The sequence below is a fragment of the Mytilus trossulus genome, chromosome 9, assembly GCF_036588685.1.
Source record: "Mytilus trossulus isolate FHL-02 chromosome 9, PNRI_Mtr1.1.1.hap1, whole genome shotgun sequence".
Taxonomy (NCBI): Eukaryota; Metazoa; Mollusca; class Bivalvia; order Mytilida; family Mytilidae; genus Mytilus; species Mytilus trossulus.
The window spans coordinates 75326005-75341231 of NC_086381.1; the positions used below are offsets into that span (position 1 = coordinate 75326005).

At 33.2% G+C, this 15227-nt stretch overlaps 1 protein-coding gene across 3 annotated transcripts; it reads left to right on the forward strand.

Annotated features, from left to right (window-relative positions):
* The first annotated feature begins 736 nt into the window (after positions 1 to 736).
* On the forward strand, positions 737 to 7867 carry LOC134683414 (uncharacterized). 3 transcript variants are annotated; one of them, XM_063542700.1, is made up of 3 exons: positions 737 to 1143; positions 4275 to 4403; positions 4980 to 7867. In XM_063542700.1, the coding sequence occupies exons 1-3, from the start codon at positions 832 to 834 to the stop codon at positions 6027 to 6029; spliced, it is 1491 nt and encodes a 496-aa protein (XP_063398770.1). In that variant the 5' UTR covers positions 737 to 831; the 3' UTR covers positions 6030 to 7867. The 3 variants fall into 3 exon arrangements, with proteins under 3 accessions (XP_063398770.1, XP_063398771.1, XP_063398769.1); XM_063542701.1 differs by having other exon boundaries at positions 4275 to 7867; XM_063542699.1 differs by lacking the exon at positions 737 to 1143 and having other exon boundaries at positions 4307 to 4403.
* Positions 7868 to 15227: the final 7360 nt, after the last annotated feature.

The window sequence follows — 15227 nt, forward strand, 5'->3', positions numbered from 1 at the left end:
GATCACCAACAAAATTTTCAAAGTCTCATTTCTACAACAATCCATAACACGCAGATGTCCCCTACCAATAGGACATTACTTAAAATACCATTGGACATATCATCTTGAAACTGCTGCGCATTTATTGTCGCCTTCTTATGTGTTGATTTCATTGTACCGAAGACTGCCGAGTAAGGAATTGTCCTATTACAATCTTTTCATTTTCATTGAGCGCAAAAAATAATATTTTTTTAGCACAATATGATTTTATTGAGCGCACAAAATGTATATTGAGCGTACAATACATGTTTGTCTCTGTATAAGTCTTTGAAGGGCTCTATACATTTTGAAATATTATGATTAACAACAATGTAAAGAAAAGAAATATTTGTTTGACCAAATAAGTCAAATTTTCGAAATTTTCCAACCAGGTATAACATTTGACAGTTGAAGACGACACAAATTTAGAAAATGTTCCATCATACTCCTTTACCATCGATTCAACTAGTCTGCATGCGACAATCTTGCCGATCGAAGGTGCTAGAGGTTACATGTACCAATGGGACAGGGGAAGGTGTGTATTAAATATATATTCCTCTTTTTATACATATCTTTTTATTTATGACCAATAGTCTACATAACTGTTACTGTTAGCTGTAATAGTGGTAATTAATAAATTATGGTCATCATACGGCTGATTGCGGAAGATAATCATGGCTTTGATATGGAAGATTTCCTTTAGTTGTTGTTCCTATTACAAGTTCACCCTTGGGTGCCTCGAATATAAGATAACGCGGTCATCTTGTGGTCTGGTCAGTTGATTGGAGTTTGCGGTCCTTATCAGACGCAAAAATGGATATTGTAAAAGTGTTAAGAAAGTTTCGGGAAGAAGAAGATCCCGAAATGGAAGATTATGATGGGAAGTGTTTGCCGACCCTAAGTAAGGCAGAACTAACAAGTATTGCAAAGTCTAAAGGTGTAAAGTTAGAAGAACTATTACTGTTGGGTGGAATCCCGGATTCAAGGGAGAATATGTGCAAACTCCTGCATTTTGCACTTCAGTGTACCATTACTATTCAGGAGAGTAAAGAGGATGAAGAGGCTGGGCCATCTAACCGCCCGGATCCACCAAGAAAAAAGAGAAAGTCAAATGACGCAACTGGGGTAAGAACAGTTTAATCAGTAAAAAAGGGCAAAACAGAAATTTTTTCTTGTTATTGGTTATGGTATTAGAGGTTTTGAAGGCTCATATTTTATTTGATCCGGGCAATAAAACAGAAATTCGTGTATTGGGTCAAACTGTATGCGAAAGAGTCTCGTGTTACAAATGGTTTTGGTTAACGTAAAATAATTTTGGCGTCGGTTAATTTTTTAAGGGAACTGTAAAGTTAAAGGAAGTTTATTTAATAGAAAAGTGTAAATAATTATTACGTTCAGATCTAAGGGATGAGTAACATTAGAAAAGAAATGAAGAGCTTGAAAGAGAGACGTTAAGAAAAGTTTTCATCGAAATATTTAAGGTTTTTAGTGATGATACATGAGGGGAAAATGATTAAAATGATAAAAAAGGTTTTTAGGGTAAGAATGATGAAAAGAGGATTTTTTAAGTTTTAGTATACAAAGAGAAAGAAAGAAATGAATTGTCTAAAAGAGACAAGTTAAGAAAAGTTTTCCTCGATATTTAAAATGTTTATTGATGAATCAAGAAAGAGAGAAAAAAAAAAAAAAGTGGTTAAGAATGATGAAAAGAGGATTTTAAGTTTTAGCATGAAAAAAAAAAAAAAAAAAAAAAAAAGAAAGGAAAAGAAAAAGTCTAGGTTAAGAATAATGAAAAGAGGATTTTTAAGTTTTAGTATACAAAGAGAAAGAAAGAAATGAACTGTCTAAAAGAGACAAGTTAAGAAAAGTTGTCCTCGATATTTAAAATGTGTATTGATGAATCAAGAAAGAGAGAGAAAAAAAAGGGGTTAAGAATGATGAAAAGAGGATTTTAAGTTTTAGCATGAAAAAAAAAAAAAAAAAAAAAAAAAAAAGAAGAAAAAAAAAAAAAAAGAAAAGAAAAGAAAAGAAAAGAAAAAGTCTTTAGGTTAAGAATGATGAAAAGAGGATTTTTAAGTTTTGGTATACAAAGAGAAAGAAAGGAATGTACTGTCTAAGAGAGACAAGTTAAAAAATGTTTTTCCTCGAATAAAGATTTTTATTTGTGAATCAAGAGAAAGAAAAGAAAGAAATAAAAAAATACATGAGATAATTATGAAATGTCTAAGGTTAAACAATGTGGTAGCTGTCTAGAGAAAACAGATCTGTTATAAAAGAAAGAAAATCATATAGAAAAATGGGAAATAATAGTTATAATTATGTTATAATTATGTTAAAATGTAGTAAATTAGGAAAAGACAAATTAGGAGATAGATATGGAAAACAAATAGAATGAAATTGGATACAAAATTGGCTAAAATACTGTGAAAAGAGGATTTTAGGTTAAGTGAAAAAATATGTGATTAATTTAAAAATGATTGACGAAGGGTTGTCAATGCACGATCGGTAGTTTTAAGAGAAAAAATAGGTATTAATGTTGAAGAAAAGTATTTGAAATATTTAAGATTATTATTAATGTTTTAAGAGAGCAATCATGAAATTAACGAGATAATTATAAATTGTTTGCGGTTAAAGGATGAATTAATGATAAAGACAAGAGTGGCAATAGAAAAACGTTTTTTGTTAATAGTAACGGAAAATATTACATGTATATAGGAAATGAAAGAAAAAAAAATTGGTTAACTGTAAAAAGAAATAGGTATGAAAAGCATGGTAAATAGTATGGTGTAAAAGAAATATTAACGGTTATCGAAAATATGTGACCTGTTACCCCTGCTACGCGCATGCGTACTTGAAGTTCTAGAATGTGCGTGTTTTGTTATTTTATTTATTTATTTTAATTTTATCATTACCATTGTTTTTTCAAACTGGGAAACAGATTGGGTCAGAGCGTTAACTGTTTTCTATTGTTCTAAAATAACCTTTTGGTATTAATCATCTGCTCTTAGTATATTCCAAGTAAATCCGTTAATGTTTAAAACTTAAGTTTATTGTTAGTTATTGTAATTGTTAGTTTTTTTATTCAATTTGAAAGAGAGAAGGAAACAAAATGTTTTAAAATGTGCTCATTGTTGAAACCGTACGGTGATATAACATGATAATTTTTAATTTTTGATCATGTGGACAGTTGTCTCATTGGCAATTTATTATATCACACATGTATAAAAGAGTATAAAAGTATAAAATAATTCAGTTTAGAAAAAAAATAAAATAAAATAAAAATAAAAGATACGCTAGAGAAATGTATGTCGTTATATGTAAGACATGTTTCGGTTTTCAGACCAACCATAAGACATAAATGTTAAATGCTAACGTATGTTATAGTAAGAACAAGAATAATGATAATGTGGAAGAACTATATGAAATAAGTTTTGTTAAATTCGTTGAAAATACGGTTTACAGGAGAGTGTCACTTGCAATTACAGGGCCATTTGGAAGAAAGTGCAAATAAAAAGGGGGAAAAAAAGCGAAAATTATGTCCAAGCCGTAATGATTGTAAATGAAAGAAAGATAATAAAAAAAACCAAAAAAAAAAACCAGGAGGTACAAAATGGGTCGTTAATAAATCGAAATTAGTTAGTAGGCTTTTATTTGTTTAAATTGAGGAAAGCAACCAGCGAAAGATTAAAAAAAATAAAAATAATAATTATTACGCATTATTCTAATTTTGTTAATTATTTTAAATAAATGAAGATGACAGGCTGCCTTTGTTACTAAGAAGGCATTAATGTGCATTGTCGTTTTCATTCTTTTACTGAATTTAAATATGTTTATTTATAAATTGTGGTTAGATGAGTACGACATAGAGAGGATTAATTTTGTGTAATTGAAAGCATAAAAATGCTTAAAATTCATTTCAAAACCTGGAAAAGTATGCTAATACTCTGATATATGAGAGGATGTTATGCAATAAGTAGTCAGTTATTTCCCTAAGATTTTCTCATCAAATTTATTTGTGTATGATAAAAGTTCAGATAACGTCACGCGTGACAGCTGTACGAGAAGCTGGACAGGATCAATTATCCACAATACAGTGATTAACAACATGTGTATGATTTAATAGTCTTAAGAAGTATATTAACCGTAACAATCAATGTCAACAAACACTGCAGGTATGCATGCATTTTAATTAGTTTAGAACTGTGGTTGTACAAAGATAAACAATAAGTGTTATTATATGTGATTTTCCCAAACAGATGAAAGCCCTGGAGGACAAAATAGACAAACTGGAAAAGATGTTAGAAGAAAAGAAAACAGCAGATGAGGAGTCAGATTTGGAAAGAGCCAAGCGGGACGTCAAAGAAGAGGCATCCAAGGGACCAAAGGTGGATATTGATGTTTTGCACGAGAGACTTGTAATCCTTGAAAGTTTAGCTAGAAAGCAAAACAGTGATATTAAAGACAAGATAAATTTAATCTTAAACCGATTCAACTCTCATAAGTCTAACCCATCTTTTGCTGCAGCACTTGTGCTAAAATTAGTCTGTAACAGAGAAGAAGAGAGCATTTTAGACAAAGAACAAAAACTTATGAAAAATTTCGGACTGACAAAAAATAATGATGATGTCAATACACAAGGGTATGGCATGTTTCAGCCAATGCCTTATAATTACGGTTACAATCGTTTTAGTTACCCACAAGGACCTTCACCTCCACGTTTTTCTCAACAACCACGAAGGTCAAGACCCCGCACACCATTGATATGTTATCGTTGCAATAAACCTGGTCATATGGCTAGAGATTGCCTTATCCCTCCACCCCAGAACTAGTTTGAACTTTTAACGTTATGTTTTCGTTGTTGTTGCTCATTAAATGTTGGCATGATTTGTACATGTGATATAAATATATATAAATTACCTTATATAACTAAATTGTGATGCAAGTTATATATATAATTTCAGGAAAATTTTCGAATGAAACCATGGGAAAAAAATGTGATCTTTGATAGCGACCCGACCAATGAATTTATTAGATTAGCATCGTATGTCAATTTAGAGGGGAAACTTTTAAGTGAAAAGGAGTTACAAATTAAGCCAGATTCAGCGGAAGAATCATTTAGTGCATCATTGATAAAAGGTCAGGATCCGTCGATTGACAATTTAGTCTTTTTAAACCCAAATTCTTTTAAGGCAGGGCAAATTCATACGCGTGTAGATCAATGGAAGCATATTATGTGTAATTCGTCGCAAACTAAGGAAGTCTTAGATTGGATAGAAAACGGGGTAAACATACATAATTATATAACGATTTTCAAAGGGAAATTTTGGGGAGAAAAGTATGACCACGAATTTCCTCCACCAAGAATGTTTAACAATTCGAACAGTTGTATTCCTTTTATTGATTTTATAACTAAGACGATCACAGAGAGATTACGAAATGGATCACTTGAATGTGTAGGAAAAGTGGGTATAGTACAACCACCGCATATAGTAGCCCCTTTAACAGTAGAACCAACAAAACCTCGACTTTGTGTGAACCTTATGTATCTCAATAATTGGATCAAAAGCGTACCATTCAACTTAGATACTTTAAAAGATATTCCCCGGATAGTTAAAACAGGTGCTTATTTCACATCAATAGACGATAAATCTGGGTTTGATAATGTTCGGTTATCAGAGGAGTCATTCAATCTTGTTGGTTTTCAGGGGGGAGGATATTATTATCGGTGTAAGACCCTACCTTTTGGATTCAAATTGTCAAGCTACATATACCATACTTTGAATATGCAACCTACCTCTTATATACGAAAACATTTTTCTATACCTATATTTCTGTACATTGACGACAGACTGGTAGAAGAAGTTCGAAGTGAAGGGATAGAACCCGGTATACCAAGCGCTTTGTTAGCAAATTACATTGTATGTGAAATATTAACCAGGCTCGGATACTGTTTGAATTTAACAAAGACTATATTTGTACCTACACAATCGCCAGTTTTTTTTAGGATTTAAGGTAGACTCTGTAGAGCGGTGTTTTAGGTTAACTGAAAGTAAAAAGAAAAGTTTGTAGGCTTCAGAGAAGCTTGTCTTGCGAAGTCCGAATTATCCGTTTTAGATTTGCAAAAACTGTCAGGCAGGTGTATTTCTTTCATGTTAGCAGTCCCTGCAGCAAAGCTGTATACCCGCGAAATGAATAGTGCGATTTCTCTCGGTATAAAATCAAAGTCAGGCATAGCGTTAAATGGAGATCTCAAGGATGAAATTACGTCATGGCGTTTTCTAGATGAATGGGAAGGTAAATTAGAGTGGAAAAGGGAGAGACATTTATCAGTGACTATTTTTACAGATGCATCCACCTTTAAATGGGGTGGTGTTTTCGAGATTAGTGACATTAAACATACTGTAGGTGATTCGTGGGAGGCAGACATGCTTTCTCTGCCAATTATGATTCTAGAAGCATATGCGTTATTAAATGTTTTAAAGTCATTCAGAGACAAAATTCAGGGTTTTCGAATAGACGCAAATGTTGACAACAAAGCTTTGATATATGCGTGGGACAACGAGGGGTCAAGGTCATCCCAGTTGAATTCCGTAATAAAAGATATTTTCAAATTTACTATTGATTCTGACATTATTTTGAACCTGTACTATATACCGTCAAAACAAAACCTCGCTGACGCGCCTTCACGTACTTTAACAAAGTGTGACGCAACAATTACGAAAGCAATATGGCAGACTATTCAAGAGCATTTCGGAGGGAATTCTGGACATACTTTAGATCTCATGGCTCTGGACTCAAATAGCATGAAAGACAAACAAGGAAATATTCTAAAACATTTTACACCTTTTCAATCTCCTCTGTCCTTGGGTATAAACGTTTTCACACAAGAGATTAACAAACAGGAAAACTGTTACGTATTTCCACCTTTCAATCTAGTTCTACCAGTTATGACTTTTTTGAAAGAAAACAGTTGTAGTTATACTATTGTGATAAGAGCGGAGAACACTACGCCTTTATGGCTGCCTAATTTCGTAAATTTCATAAGTGATGCATTTGTTGTAGGCATCAAAGGTCAAAAAGATGTTTTAAAGTACCCGACGAAAAAAGGCTATGTGTCCGATAGATATGGTTTACCATGGAATTTATGGGCGGTAAGGGTGCAGAATTTCATTTCCGGTTCATCTTATGGGAAAATGCTTTTTCTAAATAACCCTACGATTACTTCCAATTTTCATTTTTTGTGTGTCGGTGATTCAATGATCAGATTTTTTTTATCAGATAAGAAATTCAGGAACCCTATGGTACATGTTTATTCAGAAGGTGGAGGCCTTATTCGTAATGTACAGTACAACATTCAAAAGATGGTCGATAGATATCCACCACAAACCATTTTTGTGCATGCTGGTGTGAATAATTTGAGTAAATGTTATTTGTATTTGAATGAATTTCACCAATTATCTGTAGCACATCATGAGCTTGAATCTTTAACATTGTTGTTAGAAAACATTTGTAAGAAATTTACGCATGTACAAGTTATAATGTCATCAATAATTATCACTAGAGACGATTACATTAATATAAGATCAGAGAGTTTAAATGCAACAATAAAACAATTATGCATAGAACATAAGTGGTTATTCATGGACAATGTAAACATTCACAGTTCACATTCAAGGGATAATGTCCATTTGAATGAGGATGGCCAGCGTATATTGACAAATAATGTATATAGTATGTTAAAATGTGTATCCCATGTAGGAATTTAGTGGTAGTATCATATCTAGAGTTTGTTTATTTTCTCTATCAAAGTGTAATATGAATATTTAGTTAACATTTTGTCAATTTGTATAGTGGTAAAAAAAAAAAAAAAATTATTTTGTTGTAGGTTTTTAATATTGCTAATATTTAACGACCATACATGTTATGCAAAGGATGTGCAACAGCAAATGATGTAGACTATATTTTTTGTAAAATATGTGGTTCTCCGAGAAATAAGTCATTAGAATGTTTAGATGAATGTTCCAAAGAAAGGGATGAACTATTGCATAAAATTGAAAAACGAATTGACACACTTGACAATTTATTAAAATCGGGGAGTTATTCAAAACAGAAATGCAGTTTAAAAACTGAATTAGAGAAATTTTTCGTTACTTTGGAACCTCTGAAAAATCTTTCCAACGCCGGTCCTAAAGATATCAGGAAATTTTTAGTATTCAAAGAAAAAAATGGTAGAACACAACTGCACGAAGATAATTGTGTATATCGCACAGAACATGGTATTAAAAACTGCAGTTGTCCAAAAACTCTCACAGTAAAATCGGTAGACAGTTTGTTAGGTAAAATAAGAGCAATTTTTCGAGATATTGGAAGAGCTGGCGAATGGAACCCAATGCTTTACAGTGGCAACCCGGCTTCATCTCACATCTTGAAGCAACACATTCAAGCAGTGTCTTTAGAGCAATCTAATTCTAATATAACAAGAAAACAAGCGACTCCTTTAATGTTTGACAAATTAGGAAAACTATGTAGATATTTATCCTATAAAGTGTCTGTAGAAAAAGACACTATATCACAGTTTTTATTTGCGCGTGACTTGTCTTATTTTTCTCTGTTATGTCATTCAGGCAACAGGGGCGGGGATCTTGGTTTACTTAAGGCAGAGAATTTGTTTGACATACCTGACTCAAAAGGTATTTATGTATCACAACAGGCAGGAAAAACGGCCTCTATTGACAATCCAAAAAATTACATCATCTTACCGTCGCTAGATGAAGACATTTGTCCAATTAAACTCGTAAAGGATTACAAATGTATAGCAAATAAATTAGATATTGATTTAAACAAGGGTTTCATTTATCGTGTTAGAGACAACAAGTCGAAACAAATTAATAATCGAGCAGTATCATCATCATGTATGACAGACAGGTTAAAGACGCATTTAATGAATATTAACTTGTATCAAGGAGAAACGTCCCACAGCAGCAGGCGGGGTTGCGCAATTACCTTAAGAATGTTAGGAGTCGATGATCAAGCGATAAATCAACATGTGGGCTGGAGTTCTAAGGGAATGATTGACCATTATGCACATGTTGGAAAATTAATGAGCCCTGAGGGTCCAGCAAGCACATTGTCATCCGCTGCAAAACATTTGGGACAGGGGTCGTCTTTGTTCGATAAAGTTTCACAAAACTATGTCAGTATAAGTAATTTGAAACAGTTTAAATTTTAATTTGTTTCATAGAATTTTGTTGTGAAGGCGTACATTGTTAAAAACATTTTTTTCAAGGTCATGATTAATTTCAAGAAAGGGGAAAAAATTGACAATTAAGTTGCATTTTATTGTTTAGTATTGTTTTATGTATTTTTTATATTATAAGTATTGGATAATAAATATTGTATTAAATGAGTTTAGTCTGTTTCGGTATGTTTATTATTTTACACAAAGCTGCACGGTTTTATGGTTTGTTGTTCTCCATATCTAACATATGAGAAGTACCGGGGTGTACTTGTAATATTCCACTATTACAAGTTCACCCTTGGGTGCCTCGAATATAAGATAACGCGGTCATCTTGTGGTCTGGTCAGTTGATTGGAGTTTGCGGTGAAGGTCATAAGCATTATGGAATATGACAAAGACAGGCCCTGTGTGTTAATTGTCATCAAGTGGGTGAAGATTGTTAGTAATACGACAAAGTTGGTTGTCATCGTATTAGCAGCTGTATAGCAGGGTCAGAAATGAAACGAATAATTAAAAGAGAAAACATCAGTTAGACCCCACCATCTAAAAAAAAAAAAAAAAAAAAAAAAAAACAACAACAAAAAAAAAAAAAAAAAAAAAAAAAAAAAAACTCAAGTTACAGGATGCAAAAACTTGTACATATATCTGAGAATTTATAACGATACGTGATATTAAACGAATATCCAAGCTAAGGGAGGAGTAACCAGTTATTTGGGCCATTTGTTACACAATTGTAAAAAAAACAACTAAAAAAAAACCAAAAAAAAACGTATGTTGATCGAGCTTGAGAACTGTGATGTCAATAAGGTTTTATACAACAAGTCGTTTTTTTTCGTGTTTTGTAGAATCATTAGGAGTTGGGATCCATATGCACTAATTCTATGATACATGGAATAATCAATAGCTGTGTTGCCCCAAGTACTGATTAAACCTTATGGTAAATGTTAATGTCTTATCCAATTATTCATGGCGATTTCAAAGCTTATTCATCTTCATAGCTTATAGCTGCGGGTATTAATGGCAGATTTAGATAAAAAATACATGTCATGTTGTCGCTTGTTATACAACATATATAGCAATTTACATGCAAGTAGTGTGCTACTGTGGCTATATCCGACTGAAACAATACTAACAATTGTTTTTTCATATCGACACATATTCGTTATCCGCAAAGCAAACAAACAAACAAACGAAAAGTGCAAGGAAAATCTCACATATCGCAAAGATAATTTGATATACATCTTACGATGGCGGGGAAATTCACAGTATATCGATATCAGGCCACAAGCCCAGCCTCTTGTACCTCTCACCTTACCGTTTTTACGGTTTGTTGTTCTCCATATCTAACATATGAGAGGTACCGGGGTGTACTTGTAATATTCCACTATTTAATCATCGTACGGCTTGGATGCGGAAGACGGCTACAGAAAACGGCTGCGGAAGACGGCTGCGGAAGGCAATGTCTTTGATACGGAAGATTTCATTAAGCAGTTGTTCCTATTTGATTCAATTATCAAAATTTGTATTCAATTATCATTTTTCCCCCCAAATTAGAACCATAGTGTATTGTATATATATCAATTATGATTACAAATATGAGGGGGTGCAGCGGCAGATTCAGCCATTTTTAAAGGGGGTTCCCAACCCAGGAGAAAGGAGGGGGGGGTTCCAACACTCGGACCTTCCCTGAGGTGGACAGGATTCTTGAATCGAAGCCTGGGAATGAGTGGGAGTTAGGTTTGAGGGAATTTGGAGTCGGGCGGGAACTAAGTGACGATCGAGGGTAGTAAAATAGAAATATTATGTGCTTCACAAAAAAATAGTAAGGGGGATGGAAGTGAGAACAACCCCATGTTCACCCCCTCAACTACAGCGGCTGGAACCAGATGAAGAGGGTAGGAAACAAGCGGCGGGGATAATTTATGCCTCACTGACAAAACAATTGTAAGGGTGAGGTAAGTGGGAATCATTCCATATTCATCCTCTCAATGACAGGGGTCAGTGTATTAAGCCACAAATGAATTGACGAATGAAGTCACTTAATTAATTGAATAATTCTTTTCTTTCAATTTCTTCACCCCAATTCAACAATTTTATTGATAGTAGTACTTTTTAACACTCAACCAAACATCCAACAAACTTCAAAATTTGAGTAAATTGATATGCTTCACACAAAAAAATAGTAAGGGGGATGGAAGGGGAAACTACCCCATGTTCATCCCCTCAATTACAGGGGCGGGAACGAGGTGAAGAGGATAGGAAACAAGCGGCGGGAATAATATATGCCTCACTGACAAAATAAATTGTAAGAGAGAGGGAAGTGGGAATCATCCCATGTTCACCCCTTAATTACAGGGGTCAGTGTATTAAGTCACCAAATGAATTGATGAATTAAGTCACTAAATTAATTAAAGAATTCTTTTTTTAATTTCTTTACCCCAATTTAACAATGTTTATTGATACTAGTAGTACTTTTTAACTCTTAACCAAACATCAGACAAATTTAAAAATTTAATTGAGTAAATGAATTGAAGATTTCAGCTTTATCTTTTTTGTACGCCTGTGATTTAAGACGGAACAAATTATGATATTCCGTTGTCTGTCGTCAACATGTCGTACAATAACTACAACCTGCTGTCACCATTTCACATGAAACTTTGGTGAATTGCTTTTAAATAAATATCTATTGATGTAAACTCCCTATCGATTTTTTGAAAATTCAGATTTAATGTTTTTGATAAAAAAAGGGGGGTTGTAGTTTTCATACTATAGCTCAAAAAGACTTTCACCAATTTCTATGAAACTTTGGTGAATAGTTAAAATCTAATGATGTAAGGTCCAATTTTTATAAACTTCAGATTTTACGTCTGGACCATTTATTGGACCTGATATAAATTCATAAAAAGGGGGGATTTCCAAGTATTCGACGTATGCTCTAAATATGCATGATATATTTGCGACTGTACATCAAGCAATCAACCACCAAGATTTAATGTATGTGTTACAGATGATTATGTTTAATACAAACAACTGACATTGACCATAAACCAATGCTCATAAATGCTGGACCACTTAATCAATAGTTTGAGCACGTTTTATACACACCAAAAGACGGTAATTAAAATGTTCTGTCTTTTTTGTTTAATAGAATTCTGTGATAAATTATGATATGTATGATTAGCTGAAAATAAACAGGACCATTAATCATTCTCAAGATGGTTATTCAGTTGTCAAACAGCTTCTGAAAAATTAGTTTGCAATTGTAATTAATTATTTTTGAATGATTTAATTTACATCATGTGATACTTCTGCTGCTGCAGAACAGTAAGATGCTGGATCATCATAAGTGCTGAGGGATGGAATTAAAAATGTTCTGCTTGTGTACAGTTACTGGTCATTTGGAGTATTAAAACAAATCAAGGTATAATATGTATATATATATCAGTTTAAGAATTTGCGAATTAAGAATTGAATGATTCTTTTTATACGTTTGTAGGGTTGTAAAAGCGTTGACCGTGCACACTCCGCGCTTCATATAAAATGTGCACTTCGTTCAACGCTTTTCCACCCCAATAGCATTTCAAAAAGATGCCTTCGATTCTCAAATTAAGTATTTGAAATGATGTCATACTGATGTCATAGCTATTTTAGTCGAAGCGTATGGCCAATGTTTTGTCAGAAGGAAACAATGCCTTACAAATGCCTAAAAATTAGAAATCTATCGGCAGACGTGTAAAATGTCTTAGGCCACACTTAAAAATATTTTGGTTTTCACAAACCCTACCCAAAGGTTGAGACACTGGGTAGGAAGGTAGGCATTTTCTTTTTTTTTTTTTTTCAAGAAAAGAAATTGTAGTATCAGATGTTCATTAGTCTTCATGCCTATTTGATTAAAAAAAACTTCTTCAAATCAGGACAATAAAAGAATTTGAGTAGACAGCTTTTTTCTGGGTAGGTACCGTTTGGGCAAACAAACCTATTATTTATTATGGCCTTACTTTCAAATGTCTTTAAATGATGAAACATACGAAAGAGAGAGAAAACGGCTTTTTTTACTTAATTTTCATAATGAAGAATGTTGATGTATCATAACAAAGTTTGCGGGAAAACGAAATTAAGTCTCACATATTGTTTTTACATTAGACAAGCTCTAAATACGATCGTACATCTACTATTAATCATAGTTTACTCAAAGGTAAGAGTATCGCTTTTTATGAGAACAACCCCGCTCCCCCTCCTCCGCCCCCCAAGAAAAAAAAACCCATACAATTTATTTCAGCACAAGTTTCCAACGAATAATTAGGAGGGTGCCCAAAGTCCAAAAAGTCCTCTAGTTAACGATTTTAAGTTAACGGATAACACACGGCTTCTTTTTTGTACATTTTAGGAAAATCATTATATTTTACAATCATGATTGTCGTCGTAAGTTCCCGTAGTCACGATTTTCTAAATTTCGTGTTTTTACAGGGAACCACCAGATACCGTATTGTACGGAGAATTCGATTTTTTAACATGAAAAATAAAAGTATTGCGTTCAATGTTGGTGGTTAAAACAGTACTTATAATATAGTTTATTTATTGAATATATCATATAACGAAGTATTTAAGTGATTTTAATATTTCAGCATTTTAGTAAGAGTAAAATTTTACCCGAAATTTACCATATTTTCATCGAAAGAAAAATTAATACGTATAATTATCATCACGATATTTTTTACTCTGATTAAAGCAATAAGACACAGTGCATGTGTGTGCCAAATTTAATGTGTGAAATAAAAATCGTTTTGAAGATATTAGCAATTAAAAACACAAATAAAGTCAACATTTTGGTATTGATTAAACACCAATTATCTCGTGTCATTGATTATTTTGTTGCTTACACTATTAGGTCATTAACAAGAACAGAGGTCATTCAATACTTTTCCCTTTTGTTGCTTGTTGTGTGGTTGATTTATTTGTTGTGAATAGCTAGCTTACTTTGTAGATTGTCACTTTGTTCGGAGAAATATGTTTTTGTGTCTGTTTTTCAAAACTTTAAACTTTTTATTAAATATAACTTGTTGTTAAAAATTAAATTGTAGTATAAGATTCAAGTCGGTTGGTTTTGTTTCACACCCGGAAGATGGCACATCAAAAAAGTCTATGCTATGGTCTTGTATGATGTTTTTGACCTAAATCCCCCTCGGTGTGAACGACAACAAAAATGTACCGTTCGTGCAACAACAAAAATTTACCGTTCGTGCAACAACAAAAATGTACCGTTCGTGCAACAACAACAAAAATGTACCGTTCGTGCAACAACAAAAATGTACCGTTCGTGCAACAACAAAAATGTACCGTTCGTGCAACAACAAAAATGTACCGTTCGTGCAACAACAAAAATGTACCGTTCGTGCAACAACAAAAATTTACCGTTCGTGCAACAACAAAAATTTACCGTTCGTGCAACAACAAAAATTTACCGTTCGTGCAACAACAAAAATTTACCGTTCGTGCAACAACAAAAAAACAACAGATACAACAGACGACAACCAACGACGCAGGCTCCTGATTTTGGAAAGACATATCATACAGAATTTGGAGGGGGTCAAACATGTTTGTGATCCTTCAACCCTCCCCTGACCTGGACAATGGTATAACAACAGAGCATACAGGGCCGTAACTACCTATGAGGCAGGGGAGGCAATGCCCTGAATTTTCTACACCAAAATTTTTTTTTTGAAGTAATAAAATGAAATATTAACAATATTTACACGAAGAACTTGAATTTATATTATAAACAACACAAGTTAACAGTTTAAACAGTGTTATCATGATACTTGATATATCTGTCATTTTCCGGATTTTTTTTCGAAAGTGAACCGTTTCAGTATTTGTTTTATTATTTTTTCGTGTGGCCATCCGTCTGTTATTCAGTATAATATTTGTACGAGAACACGTCATATGAAACTTTGCTTTCGACACTTTTGAA